The sequence below is a fragment of the Antedon mediterranea genome, chromosome 4 (genome assembly GCF_964355755.1).
Source record: "Antedon mediterranea chromosome 4, ecAntMedi1.1, whole genome shotgun sequence".
Lineage (NCBI taxonomy): Eukaryota > Metazoa > Echinodermata > Crinoidea > Comatulida > Antedonidae > Antedon > Antedon mediterranea.
In genome coordinates, this window is record NC_092673.1 from 19,807,700 (window position 1) to 19,822,784 (window position 15,085).

The 15,085-nt window shown below is 34.3% G+C and overlaps 1 protein-coding gene across 2 annotated transcripts; it reads right to left on the reverse strand.

The window, feature by feature from the left end:
* Positions 1-99: 99 nt before the first annotated feature.
* Positions 100-13,980, reverse strand: LOC140046820 (ATP-dependent RNA helicase SUPV3L1, mitochondrial-like). Of its 2 annotated transcripts, XM_072091545.1 has the most exons (14): positions 13,917-13,980; positions 10,669-10,746; positions 10,236-10,313; positions 9,607-9,829; positions 8,975-9,143; positions 8,047-8,158; positions 6,306-6,383; positions 5,910-6,182; positions 5,444-5,537; positions 2,842-3,142; positions 2,224-2,400; positions 1,624-1,772; positions 982-1,172; positions 100-396 (listed from the first exon to the last, which is right to left on the reverse strand). In XM_072091545.1, exons 3-14 carry the CDS (start codon positions 10,303-10,305, stop codon positions 200-202), a joined length of 2,034 nt encoding a protein of 677 aa, XP_071947646.1. In that variant the 5' UTR covers positions 10,306-10,313; positions 10,669-10,746; positions 13,917-13,980; the 3' UTR covers positions 100-199. The 2 variants fall into 2 exon arrangements, with proteins under 2 accessions (XP_071947646.1, XP_071947645.1); XM_072091544.1 differs by lacking the exon at positions 13,917-13,980 and having other exon boundaries at positions 10,669-11,080.
* Positions 13,981-15,085: the final 1,105 nt, after the last annotated feature.

Below are 15,085 nucleotides of genomic sequence, written 5' to 3' on the forward strand. Positions count from 1 at the left end.
GCATGACTAATTCTCCAATTATTAATATTGAATATGTAAAGTTAATTACGGTCAAAAATCATTTCAATTGTAACAAAAGCTGTGACAAAGGTACAGTAAATTACAGTGACCTAAAAAAAAAAAAGAGTTAAAACCAGGTAATGATACTCCAAATCCACTATATATATCCATAAAATAAAATATAATCTTTCATAATTTTTCATTTATATTGATAATCATTTTTGCCCTTTGTGTTCCTGGTACTACTTCGCTTCTTTTTATAGTCAGCGGTTTGAAATTCCTTTTTCAGCATTTGCAGCATCTCTGGACTAATAACGCCCTCCTTGATAAGGGTATCACTCAACTTCGGCGACCAACCGGACTTCACGTAACTACCATCGTTTTTAGGTGGAGGAGCTATAATTAATTTTGAAATTCAGTGTTGTTACAAACAAAAAAGTAGACCTTTAAATGTAATTTTCATCAAAGCATTATATATTAATAGATAATTTTTTAAAAAAACAACTCCATTGGGTGCCCGTTCGTCTCTCCACGACAGGGGCTGCATGGACCAGTAAACCGGGGTAACCCCATACTTTTCAGTGAGGATGTACTGGGTTCTTTAAAGTGCACATGAGCCAGATGTGTACACTGAACCTACAGTTTTTAGTCTTTATCTGACCAGAACAATGGTCGAAAAGTGCATTAAACCTGTTCATTATATATTGATAATAATTGGAAAAAAAAAACCTCCAGTAGGTGCAAACTTACTGCTAGGCAGCTATTGTCACCCATTTGCAAGATGAAAAAGAAGACCCCTTCCATTTATTTTTAGATGCACAACTACGTACCCCTGATCACTAAATCTCTGTCTACACTATCGAACTTTATGTGAAAAAAAATGTGATGGGGCCCATATATGGACATGTCATATCAATATTTTTGGCCATATCACCACCAAATTTGGGCACATCACACTTTTTTTTGTCAAACAATACTCACATCCTTTCTTGCTAAGAGATTTTTTTCTTTCAATCTCATCATCCGGCAGGTTGGCAACATCATCCATTTTCTTCTCACTCGCATGTATTAACTTCGTAATGTGAATGACGCCCTCTTTGATGATGTCATCTAACTTTCGTTGAATTTCACGCACCATTTCTCCGTGTGGGAACATATCCATAAAACGATAACTAAACAAGAAAATAATTTTGCTGTTAGACAAGAAAAAATCCATTCCAGTCATCCAGGTATTAGATTGTGTTCTGTAGATAAATAATAAGACTTATCCAGTCAGTTTAAAGATATATTGTCGCCTGAAACATTAAAAAAAAATATTTTGGTTGAATAAAAAAAAAAAAAAAATTGGATCGGACAAACAAATATTTATCTGAAAAAAACGTAATTTAAAGCTAAAAATAGTCAAATTGGATTGACAAGTGGGTTTTTGGTTGAATTTAACCGTTTAATTTGTTTTTTTGTAAGTGAAAACATTTGTTTTTCTACTAAAGTGTGTAACTTGATTAAAACTACAAAATGGCCTATTCAAAGTCATTTTTTATTAATCATGTTTTTGAGGGAAAATCTTTAAACTATTATTTACATAATTTAAGTAATTTTGGTTATCAAGATTATTTTACAAACCTAAACCAGAGGTACACATCCATGACGTCATGAACAGCCTCTAAGTGCATCAAATCACGCAGGTTACGAGGTACAGCAAGTGGCCAATCAACTTGCCTACTAAACCACTCAAAGGTCAAAGGTTGATTCTGACTGTATCGTCTTGCAAACTATCAAATAATTACAATTTAAAAATATTATCAAATATATTTTATTTAATAGTAATGTAAAATGTAAATGGTGGCATAACCTACAACTTGCAGCCTACTGGGCTGAATTGTGCACAGGTATGGATGTCACATACCACACCTTTCTTCTCCCCTAAGGGTCCCTTCGTGTTGCGTGCTGCCACCAAATGGCGCCTGTTCGTCTGTCCACAACGACAAAGATGTACTAGGTTATTTAAAGTGCACATGAGCCAGATGTGTACACTGGACCTCCAGTTTTAGAAAGACTTGTTCTACCACCAGAAAAATGGTCGATGAGTGCCTTGAACCTGTGCCGATTGTATAGCTATGGTTTGTGGCGCCCCAGCCTTAACCGCTTGACCACTCGATTCGACAAAATATGTTCTATACATGCATTTTTATGTTATATATAAATAATATATAATTATTATACCTTGAGAAAAGCGGTGCATATAAAAGCATGCTTCTTGTTGATTGGTGCACAACAAAACACATATCTTGTACGCAAATTGAGCGGAATATGTTGGATCATGTCCGCCAGAAACTTGAAGTCATCAATATTACAAACAAAATAATTGCTATCTACTTTTGATAGACTAACAAATATATCCTGAAAAGAATGAAATATTAATAATTTATTTATATATCACTGTCAACTCAAAAATTGTAATACAGATATTTTAGGTTATAAAAGCTCTGTCTACACAATCAAACTAGTTTGACAAAATAAATGTGATGTACCCAAATATGGTGGTGATATGCCCAAATAAGGTAGTGATATGGCATCATCATGTACATATATGGGCACATCACATTTTTTTGTCACATAAAGTTTGATAGTGTGGACAGAGCTTTAATATTATTTTTTTTCTTACGTCCCATATTACTTACACTATGTAGTGCAAAACAACATGAACAGTAATGTGTCTTGTTCAATTTAATGTGAAAACATTTTATTTTGAAACTAAAAAGCCTTTAAAATGTCATCAATTCATAATTCCATAATGCAGCACCATCTTGTATTTTATAATAAACAGTTTTAAAAACTTACAATTAGGTTTGAGAGTGTGGCATCAGGCAGGTGATATGCAAACAACTCAATCTGCTCTGCTGTTGGGTGAAGTCCACATGCCTCTATTGGTTCTACCTTCGCAGCTAATATCTCTTTTAAGACAGGAAGGTCACGTGGATAAAACGTTGTAGCTTCGCCCTGCTCATAATCCATTCCGTAGCGACCAGCACGGCCAGCAATTTGAAGAGCCTGTGATGTAGATATTGTACTAATTTCTTTCTCTCCATCTTCTTTGATCATTGGTTTGGTGACTGAGTAGAAAATCACTCGTCTGATACTCCTGTAAAAGGTTAAAGTTCTTTTAGGACTTTTAGATCATGTCCACTATGTCGACTGCTACCCTATTACACTATTTTTATGATATGCACATGCGCTAGGAGATTGACACGTCGACTGACAAATTTGAGCAATTTTGGCGTTTGCTCTCTGACATGAGTATGAGTGGACATGACGTCATAACACTGCAAAAGTTTACCAAAATCATGGCCGAGAATGATCTCGCGATAATTTTCTGAGGAAAGTGAATTTATTTTATTAGTTATTTTAAATAAAGCTTTTAATAATACAGGTTATGGCCTGGGTCACTAGGACGGCAGCCTTCGTTAATTAAGGATCTATACTAAGCCTAGCCACCAGACTAGTGTGGTGGAATAGCTCCACAGACGAGTGCTACTAGAGATTACAAGGTCAGATCAGAAGTTCATTACGTCATACGTTCAACGACACGTCAACGTAAATGTCCACTTAATGTAAATGTTCTTATATCTGTCAACGAGCAACAGTAGGACCATGTGGACGTGGTCTTCGTTCGTTTTCACGCAAATCTAAAAGTCCCTATTTGTCACAAGTGATTTTATTTTTGTTCCATTGTACCGTATGAGGGGGGTCATTCATGCGTAGCGGCCTCTTATTGGATGATGGGTTGGTATATAAAGTGTGTGCGGGAACGGCGCGAGGTTGAAACAAGGAGTTGGGAGTAAGCTGAGTGTTGCATTTCTTGTTTGGGTGTGGCAAACTACTATTGTTGTATTGATAAGTTGCTAAGCAGAGAAAATAAAGAAAACCACAAAGTAAGAGATATAGATATTTGATGCACACTTCAGCGATATTGTAGTCGGGTAATAAATAACTGCTTAATTTCTAATCTGAGGTCTCTTTTTACGACTGTTAATTGAGTGGTAGGCTACATTGAAGAACGGATTGACTAATTGAATTTATAACTAAAGGACAACCAGAACACTTGTGAGTACAGAATAGTAACGATATTGGAATTGAACGAGACGGAAAGGAAAAACTTACTACTAGTACGACACACCATTGAATTGGAGACATTAAAGAAAGACGTTAAAGAAAAGAAGGACGGTTACAGAAATAATGCGTGGAATGTTATATACAACGGCTACTGGTGTGTGAAATAGCCACCTGATTGGAACTTACATGGCATTATCAACGTGTAAACTTATTGTAATTATATATATATATGGAATAGATAGATGAATTATGAAATAACAAATATTATATGTGTGGAAAAGAATAGAATACTAGTATATGAATTTAAGAAATATTGTGAAACAACTTATTGTAATTATATATATGGAATAGATAGATGAATTATGAAATAACGAATATTATATGTGTGGAAAAGAATAGAATAAGGTACGAATTTAAGAAATAGTGTGAAACAAAGTTTTGTTATTATAAATATGGAATAGATACTGAATTATGAATTAACGAGTATTATATAATTATGTGAAAAAGAAATGAACATAAATAAGACAAATTGATAAAATTAGTGGCTAAAATATATTAGAAGATGAATGATTTATAATCAAAGTGTATAAGACGAGATAGAGAAAGTGTTGTATTAATTGTATCATAGGGAATGGGGATAGTAATTTAAGAGGGTAATTCGAGATTTATATGATGAAATTAATTGAATAATATTGTAAAGTGTAACGATGATGCAAGTATACGTATAGGGGAATTAGGGTAGAGTGTATTTGGAATAGAAGTAATTATTTATTTATTGTTGTATTCATTTATTTGTTTATTGTATTTAATTGGGTTTTGAGTATTAGGAACAGGGGTAAAGGCCATCTCTAGAGATAATTGAGGGAGTAAAGGGAACTTGTAAGATATTTATTTATGGGTTTATTATTAACGGGTATTTATTTATTAGATGTTATTGAATGGTTAAATGTGAAACTTCATATGAATGCTCGTTTGAGCCTGAGGTATAAATGTTTAAAAGAAAAGGAAAAAAAATAATTAAAATAACGATAGAAGCTCTTGAAGTAATTTGTAATTGTTTTCTGTATAACTAAATTGGCAAGGTTTCGTGACACTATTATTAAAATTATTGATTTTATATTTACTGTATTTTTTCTTTTATAGAGGTGAACTTTTTCATTACAAGATTGTTTCCCCAGAGGGCGCTGAATAATACATGATCAGCACACTAGCAACGTAACAATGTCTCGCTTGCCTTGCATTTCTCTCTCGGTATGCAAAGGTGCATGTACATCACTCACTTCCCACAATATGTTGTTTGTACCAATGAGCAGTAAGTAATAATACTTACAGATTCAGCCCCATTCCAATAGAATCTGTTGCCACTAGTATTTTACAAGTATCTTCAGAATCATTGAACTTCTCTGCCTGTCCTAATTTTGTTCCTGTGGAAAACAAATCGCATCTGTAATATGTATCTAACCAAATTTGAATTAATAATTAAAATGATGATCCATCCATTTGCATTATTTATATGGTTTTAACTTTGTTAAGTGATTTATGTAATTGTTTAAAATAAAATTGATTATATGAAAAATGAATATTTATGAGTGTGATGGTAGAAATAATTTCATATTTAAACACGAAAAGAAGATTTTTTTCGTACAAGAAAAAAAAAGTACATTTACACGATCATTAAATATTACATATTGTATAACAACTAAATAAATGCTGTCATTTGATTGGATGATTGTGGGTCACATGGCGTGCAATAGTACGCACTATTTGAACAGTTGTTAAATAGTAACTCAACTAACCTGGTGGTAGGCTGCCATATATAACAGCACATTCATGACCCATTTCCTCAAGTTTTCTACTTAACGTGAATATATCATTCTTACTAAAAGCAACGATACAATCACCAGGCCGTATGTTTTCCAAACTATCTAATGACTTGTCAAGAATCTTGAGTGGCATCAACCTCTTGTATCGACGCACCTCCATGGACTCACCAGTAGATGTCAAAAGCTCATTGAGAAGAGGAATGGCAGCCTCCTCTCCACAAAGATGGATTTCCTTTGCACTGATGCCTGACAGAAAAGATTAAGATTACTATGGACTATAAATTATAAATTTTTTCTCTTTTTATTCAATTTGAGTATTCATTATACTCATCAGAAAACAAGGAGTCGCATATCATGCATAACAATTACCCAAAAGAGCACGAGTCCACGCCCAGCCTCGACTTGGATCACGCAACATCTGAATTTCATCTATTACAGCAATATCATCTGAATTATAAAGAATAAATAAATAATTAGAATAATTAGTAAATTCAACAAAACAAAAAAATATTAATCTTTTTTAATTCAATTATTTCAATTACATAAAGTCTAGAACTTCTGTGGAGACTCTGAATTCTGTTGAAAATGAAACGTGCGACTACACAACAATTTAAATTCTATATATCAAATAATATCGTGAGGTAAATTCCCGATTGATCGTAATCAAAACGGTACTGGGTATGGTCTACTAGATTTTCTGCTCCCAACCAGTACATCCATTCATAGAAGCCTTGATGAAGCAAGCCTACCTGGTGGTAACCATAGAACGGTTCCGAGATAACGACTATACTTCAGCTTTAGTCGATAGAAGATTGAAATATTGTTAGAGATAGAGTATACGATGCTTGATTATGTGTAGATGTGTGATTTGTTCTATTATCCAAATGATGTTCCGCATATAGGAGATGAAGATAGTAGGCGTGGTTGGGTGTAATGATTTTGTATATTAAATAATTATCCTACACTGCATATTATGCGATAAATAAAATTTTATATATTTTAAAAATATTTATTGTTATGATTATAATATTAATAAAAATATATTAGTATAAATTTTAAAAATAAAATATAGATATAAAGAAGAAAAGCAAAGAGATTATGGAGCGGCTATTCCTGAATATACAATAATAAGTATCGTAAGTTTAATTTATAAATTTTAGGCGATCTTGTCAAAGGTCAAGCGCCTATAGCCTGCCACGTTTCGATATTCAATATTGAACTTGACCTGACGTGGTTCCACAATATCTTTATATGAATATGGTAGAGTGGATAGAAACATAAATTAATTTAAATTTAAAAAGTTTACCTTAATAACTGGTTTTGAACTGAATCGGTTGATGTCTTATCGTTGTATATATGATTTGGTTTGGTTTAAAATTATGTTCGATAAAGTGCGTATGCGTATAGAATGAAATGCTCGCGTTACGATGTACGCGTGTAATGTTGTTTATATCGTATAATAGATAAAGTATGAAAATATAGAAGGTATATGGTAGAAAAAATAAAAAAGTAGTTTAGGATGTAGAAATAGGAAAAGTTTGTTAGTGCCAAAGTGTAGATTTTGAATGCGAGAAATGACTTGATGGTACAGTCCAACTAGAGTCCTATGTCGGCACCTAGGCCTATATAACGTCGTGAGGTAAATTCCTGATTGATCGTAATCAAAACGGTACTGGGTATGGTCTACTAGATTTTCTGCTCCCAACCAGTACATCCATTCATAGAAGCCATATACTGTATCTATGGGTAAAACTTGCATACTACTGTATGTCACATTCTGTGTAGCTTGACATCAATACTGTATGTGATATCGATTTTCGATGCGTTTCGACGTGTAGATTACATTTAAGATTTATTCATTGAAAATTAAGTTGTTAAGCGTGGCACAGAACACATTTCACCAGCAAAACTTAAACATAAATTATTCAAGAAAATTCAGACAGAGTGTTAGCATAAAACTGTTTCAAGAAAATGTTGGCTATGCCTAGGTAAAATGATTTTGCCAAAATGAAAAAAGCTATAAATTCAAATGTATCTGTATTCATGTTGTGACACAGATACGTTTGAATTTATTTATACACGGGTTTGCCAAAACTCTCTAATGTCTTACAAGGTTGCGTAGTGCTGGTCATCTCAACGGTACAAGCCACATGACCTGAAGGATGACCTTGTGGGTCAGCAAACCGTCTTTCCTCTCCTGTTATAAGATCACATTTTATACCCTAAAAAAAGATAGAAAAACGATAATTTTAATTTCTTTTATTTCTGAAATGTTTCATCCATATCAAAAAACAGAAAAAGAAAAAAGAAAGTTATATACAGTTGAACACTTTTAAGGAGCAACAAGAATATTACAACTATTCAGCATACATTGCATGAAACTATAAATAGATTTGTGCATATACTCATTAAAAGAAGGGGCACCATGTTCAATATATATTCAGGTATATTTATTCATAAAAAAAGAAATCAATAATACAACGGCAGTCAAAAGGCTGAAAAGTAGTATTTTACTAAATTTGATAAACAATAAACATCATAATAAAATCATCATAATATTTGATAATAAACATCATTCAAGATTCAAGATTCAAGAAATTTAATTTGTCCATAAAAATGGAAATTCACTTTGCTTGGTAGATTAAAACAACAATATTGCAACAATTTAAAACGTGCAGAATTATAACAGATTAAAAATACAAGATAAAAAGTTAAAAATACTGTTAAAAATGTAAAACTATTTAAAAATTGCATTAACGTCTTACATTAGAATTAAAAATATGAATGCTATTTACAACGAAGGATTTTCTAGTTCTACAAAGATTTGCTCTTGGAGGTCGTAGCCTAATGCCTGATCTATTTAAGTTATAACAGTAATGTAACGGATGAGTGGGGTCTTTCATAATATTGTTTACTTTTTTTAAAATACATCACATACTGGCACTACTGCTTCTAGAGACATTCAGTATACAGTATTATCATAATCTATGGTATAGCATTCACAATAAAAAAAGGTGAATTTTGAAAAAAAAACTTACTCTTTCATTGGTTTTTCTATGTACTTCGTTCGCCAACAGTTTTAAAGGTCCACAATAGACGCCAGTTTCGGCTTTTGAGAAGCTCTCAAGAGCATGATATGTCTTACCACTGTTAGTTGGGCCAGCATGGAAGATGATTTTCCGGTCAACGGCTCTAGCTCCAGGGTACCTTGAATAATGGAAATCATGAAAAGATAGAATAAAACAATGTAATCTGTCAGAAGGACAAATGAAAATGTTGTAGCATTGTTAATAACATTCACATAATAATAAAAATATTCATTTATATATAGCGCTTATTGCACAATGCTTCACATTATTAAACCGGTCATTTTTTGGATGAAACATAATATGGAAACATACTGCAGCTAGCAATCAGCGCAAAGTTGTGTCTTGATCTAACAGGGTAACCATTTATCCTGGGTGGAGAGAGGCAAACTTGCCTAAAGATACAAGTAATGCGGCAAGAGTTGGATTCATTCTCACGATCAGTAATCCAACATTCAACACTGCACCACATGCCCTCACATAAACAATGTAATAATACACTCTGATTATTGGCATATAGTAAAATTGTGTGTCTATGCTTTGAAGTAATTTCTACTTCAGTTAAAATTGTTACCTTTACCTACCAATTAGCAGGATCAGTGAGGTCACTAATCTTCTTTAAGTCTTCAATACAATCCAAGTGAGGAAACACCCTTCTTGCATGCTCAAGAAAGTAGGGTAGAATGTCATCTACATGACCTCCGCCGACAAGAATGTCACTAAGTACAATGTGTAGGTCAGGCTCAAGCGATTCAGATTCAGCTATATACTTCCTAAAACTAACAAATGCTTGATGAAATAAATATTCTGAAAGAAGAATGAAAGAAGCTGGGATTAAAACTGTATAAAACCTCTGTTATAGTGCATTTGACAGTGTAATTTTTACTGACTAAATGTAGTTTGCCTTTTTGATATTTTATCAAAATGTCTGAATTGACAATGATAATGATAAGTCTATAGAATATTGTTAAATTTTTCAAATATTTAGAATTTAAAAAAAGTAAAAAGACAGTGACATACTTTATGGGTCAGGGGTACTGTATTCATTTAATATACCCCTTTTCAGATTGCCCACCATGACACCTGTGTTTGCATGGTGTACGCACTATGTGGTAAAACCTTGATTTTGCTAGGTGATGCGAAAGGGGTATTATTGCATTCCCTCCCAGTACTATGTGCATAAATGATGTATTTGTAAAAGAACAATATATACCATCTAAACCATTTTCTGCTGCAACACCTCTAATTTCCCTTCTCTTTGAAAATGTTGCAAGTAATTCCATCAACTCTTCTGAAAATAAAACGGCATCACAATCCAATCACAAGCTTCATAAATATTAGTTTATTATTTACCAATAATTAACTTATTTATTTTATATTAATAATAATATTCATAAAATTATGTGTTGTGTTCCTAACAAACAAAAAAGGGAATACTTTTAACATTCTTTACCATGTACAGTATCTAGTTGGTAAGGCCAGGTCTAGTAAGAACTTTTAATTAGGTCTAGTTAGGCCTATAATAAATTGGGCCTAGGCCCTAGATTCATCTTCAATTTGCCATTCATCATAATATGAATTAATTATATGATATATTTATATTATTATTAAATATTATATATTTTAAATTTATATATTAAACCTACCTGTCTTTTTTGACAAATCTGTTCCAAATTCTTCCCCGATATTTATGTCATCTGGATTACTTGTAATTTTTACTGGAACTGGAATAAACAGAGCCGATGGCTTTTTACCATTCTTTTTGTTACTGTAGGACCGCGTATTTAGGTTGTTTTCATCTGACTGAACGCATCCAGTGGGAAATACCAGTCTCTTCCCGGATAAACATTTCGAAATTCTGGGCCTAGGGCTAGAAAGTCTATCCGTTGGACGACTGCTGAACAATCGAAGGCTGCAATTGACTGGCCTACTGTGTTGTACTAATAAAAACGTGGAACAAGACAAGATTTTATCGAGACATCTAACACATATATTACTGTTCATTGCACTGTGTTTAATAAGATATTCAAGCTAGATTTTAGGACTAACTTTTTACAAAACACAATCCTGTCGTAAAAAAACACATGGGTTTTTTGTGCTTCGACTAAAAGAAGGTTTGCGGTCTAGGAAAGTGTTAAAACAACGATTCAATTCATCAAGGCCCGAATGTAATATTCGAACACTAATAACGCTTCCTTCGAATAAAACGCCCCCTAAATAGAACATCATTTGGAATAAAAACGTCCCCCTCGAATAAACGTTTATTTATTTCCTCGAATAAACGCCCAGCAGCCACATGACGTATTATATACACAAAATTGTAGGCCTACATTACATTACAACATTTGTAATGAGTATTATTTGCATGCAAATATAATACTCATTACAAATGTTGCTAAATCTTGGAAGTTGTCATTTGAGATTTGTTTTCTTTAGTTTATTTTTTTGTTTATTTTACAGTACAGTCAAACAAGTATTACTTATTGTTATTCACTTTTACCACAATTTGGATCGAAAAAAAAATATTACCTGAAAAAACTGTAATTTAAAGCAAAAAATAGTCCGACTGTCGAAGCTAATAGTTGATGAGGATTTTTATTTCACATTTTTAAATATTCATAATCTATGTTTGATCTTGTTCGTTGTAATAATGTAGCTTTTGTAAACAGTACATCAACTTTCACTCCCAAACAATTCAAAAATCTTTATGTGGTTGGTATAACATTGTATACAAATAATGAATGTTATGGGTGTAATGGTACAAAATAATGGCATGAGGTGAATGATGAAAGGTTATATATCAACGTTTTTTTTTTCGTACGCAAAAATGTTTCAAAAAGTACTATTAAACGATCGTTTAATAGTGCGTACACATAGTCACGCCATGTGACCCACAATCGTCCAATCAAATGACAGGAATTTATTTAGGTTATATAAAATCTAATAATTCCTGTCGTAGTATGGAGATGACTATTACAATAATAGCTTTTTACAGTAGGCATTTCATGTGTAAAATTGAACAAGGCCAACAGCCATAAGTCGCGTGCTAAAACGCATAGTGATACCGGACCGACAGACAGACAGACCGACCGACATAGTGAACTATAGAGTCGCGTCCACGCGACTAAAAAGAAAAAAAAAAGTATATATGGATTACTTAGTACTGTATCTTTAAATTTTCCAATTCCTGTGTCACATGTGGCACAGAATTATCCTAAGATACTGTCAAGAATGACATGTGGAGATATAAGCCGCAGTACAGAAAATTAAATGAAATATGGAAGGATGCTGTGATCTTTTAAAATAACGCCTAAACTGAAAACATATTGTTTTTTTATTTGGGATTTGTGTACCCAACAGGTATCCCCGGATTTCAGGATTGGAAGGCAAGCACGTTAACCACTAAGCTATCAGCTAGCTAGACTATGGTGTTTGATGCCCCTCCCTTCACCCACCATGATTAAGAAATAAAATATTTATACTACTCGTAATTAAATTAAATATGTAACTGGAAAATACCAAAAAGGACACCTACTAAATTTGACACAGGTATGTACTAATTTGATTTTTTTAGATGATTTTTTAATAGTGTAAATACTATAGAGAAAATAAAATATATTTTATACTATTTATAGAGCTTTTAAATATTTATGAGAATAATTTAAACTTGTGACCTATCAAACAAAGGAGATTATCGATCATATCACGTGATTTTGGAAGACCAAGATGGATACCAAGCGGATGGGGTGTGGTTGTGGTTTATATTCAGAAATCCGCTAAATTATCCAGAAATCGAAAGAATCAGTTATTCTATGATGTAAAAAAAACATAAAAAAAGGGTAAGTTATTTGAATAGCTAGGCTAACAAATACTCACTTACTATCCAATAAAACCTTCTTTAGGGCAACAATCCATACTCACATAGCAAGACCCGGTACCTACTAGTACTACTACTGGCAGTGGTGTAGCGCGCTCCAGGTACAGGTAGTAAAGTTAGGGCCTTTAGGCCTATACACTATTTAGACTTATTTCCGGGTTCGTATAAACCTCGGAGAACACGATCAGGTCCACAACAGAAATAAGCATGATTTAGCTGGTTCAGAATGAAACTTTTATCGAAATAATATGTTGTTCAATCATGTCTTTTATTTGATATTTATTACTTTTTCCATTTACCTTTTATACTTACTACTAGCCTTTCTTAAGTCTTAGGCCTTCTTTGTAAGGTGCTGAAACTTTCAGCTTCCCTCCCCTATGATTGTGTATGCCAAAGTTGTAAATGTTTTCAAGACTTGAATCAAATCATTATTGCCTTGAAGTTTATTAATACCATAAACATTTTTTCCCTTCAAATAATCAATTGAAATGTATCTTAACCATCTGCACACTCTATGTTCTTTTATTGTCTGTTGTCTGTAACATGATCTGATTGGTTGAATCTTTTCAGACATAAAATGACTGACAAAATTAAAACAGTACTACTATTTCTCACAGACATCAGTAAACTAAACTTTGTGAGGCCCGTTGTGAGGTCAGCAGACAATCTACTGAAAGGTATTTATTTCCTTGTACACTGTCAGTCAGTGAAGAGTGAGAATGGTCAGACAAGTAGCCGCAGGGCCGTAACCAGGTTTGACGGCGGGGTGGATCGTTAAGTTGTTTAGTGGAACCCAGGGGCGGATCCAGGATATTGAAATAGGGGTGGCGTAGATTTGCGAGCGAAGCGAGCAAACATTGGCTGGGGGCCAGGGGGCCGACGGCCCCTGGAAATTTTTGGCGTTCTAGCGCATTGTAAGTCGTTTAAAACGATTTACAAACATCTCATAATATCATTTACCAAACACTCTAAAGCGATCGCAAATTACGACATGTGGAATATGCAGCTGATACTTACCTAGGGTACCAAAAGCATTACCTAGGGTACCAAAAGCAAGCTAACAACTTGCCTGTACTTTACATCTAAATTTTTACAACGCGACGATGTTTTTCACCGTTAATTATTATAAACTTGTCCTAGCCTAGGCCGGTATTATTTTTTACACGCGCGCCGGGTCGATCGCGGTCACTATACTTCGCATGCAGCTAAAGTAAAATGACGTCACGTTAAAGCGGGTCGTCACAGAGTCTATGGTCTCATGCATATTAATGAAGCAAACTTGCTGAGAGTGTTTTCTCCACGCAACACATGCGACGCGAGATTTATCGAAACTCCGAGCCATCGACTGACGGTCATGTTTTTGACAATTAAAATCCAGTGGTGGCGCCAGCGGGGGGGGGGGGGGGGGGGCTACGGGGGCTCTAGCTTCCTCGTCGGGGAGCCTAGCCAACCCGTCGGGGAACACGGGTACTTTTTGTCAGGGAATATAACATACAGTAAAAAACGTTCGCGTTCACTTCATATAGCTTCAGCGCCTAGAAAACCACGACGTTCCATTGACCGTGAGAGTACGTCAGAGGGCTTTTATGCACTTTTATGCATTCATTATTGCCAGAGATCTAACTACTAAACAATAGCTAGTACGCACTTGTTTGGTGGTATCCCTTTGTACGAATCGTTCACCGTTGGGTCGAGACGCGTGATATCATGTTCCATCCAGGGACCAAAATGTGTAATGTAGTTATTTTCCAGGCGAAGTTTACCGACGGTTACCGAAGGGAACACGGGTACTTTTTGTCGGGGAATATAATATACAGTAAAAAACGTTCGCGTTCACTTGGTAGCTTCAGCGCCTAGAAAACCGCGACGTCTCATTGACCGTGATAGTACGTCAGAGTGCTATTATGCAATTTATATGCATTCATTATTGCCAGCGATCTAACTTACTACTAAACATTAGCTAGGTACGCACTTGTCTGGCGGTATCCCTTTGTACGAATCGTTCAACGTTGGGTCGAGACGCGTGATATCAAGTTCCATCCAGGGACCAAAATGTGTAATGTAGTTATTTTCCAGGCGAAGTTTACCGACGGTTCGGGTACTTTTTGTCGGGGAATATAATTCGTTCGCGTTCACTTCGTAGCTTCAGCGCCTAGAAAACCTCGACGTTTCATTGACCGTGAGAG

Excerpts from the sequence above, each read along its gene's own strand:
- LOC140046820 (XM_072091544.1), bottom strand. The coding sequence starts at position 11,026 with ATGAACAGTAATATATGTGTTAGATGTCTCGATAAAATCTTGTCTTGT. Across the intron at positions 8,159-8,974 it reads ATAGAAAAACCAATGAAAGA|GGTATAAAATGTGATCTTAT; the intron begins GTAAGTTTTTTT and ends ATCTTTTTTTAG. Across the intron at positions 6,384-8,046 it reads GACCAGCACTACGCAACCTT|ATGATATTGCTGTAATAGAT; the intron begins GTAAGACATTAG and ends TTTATAATTCAG.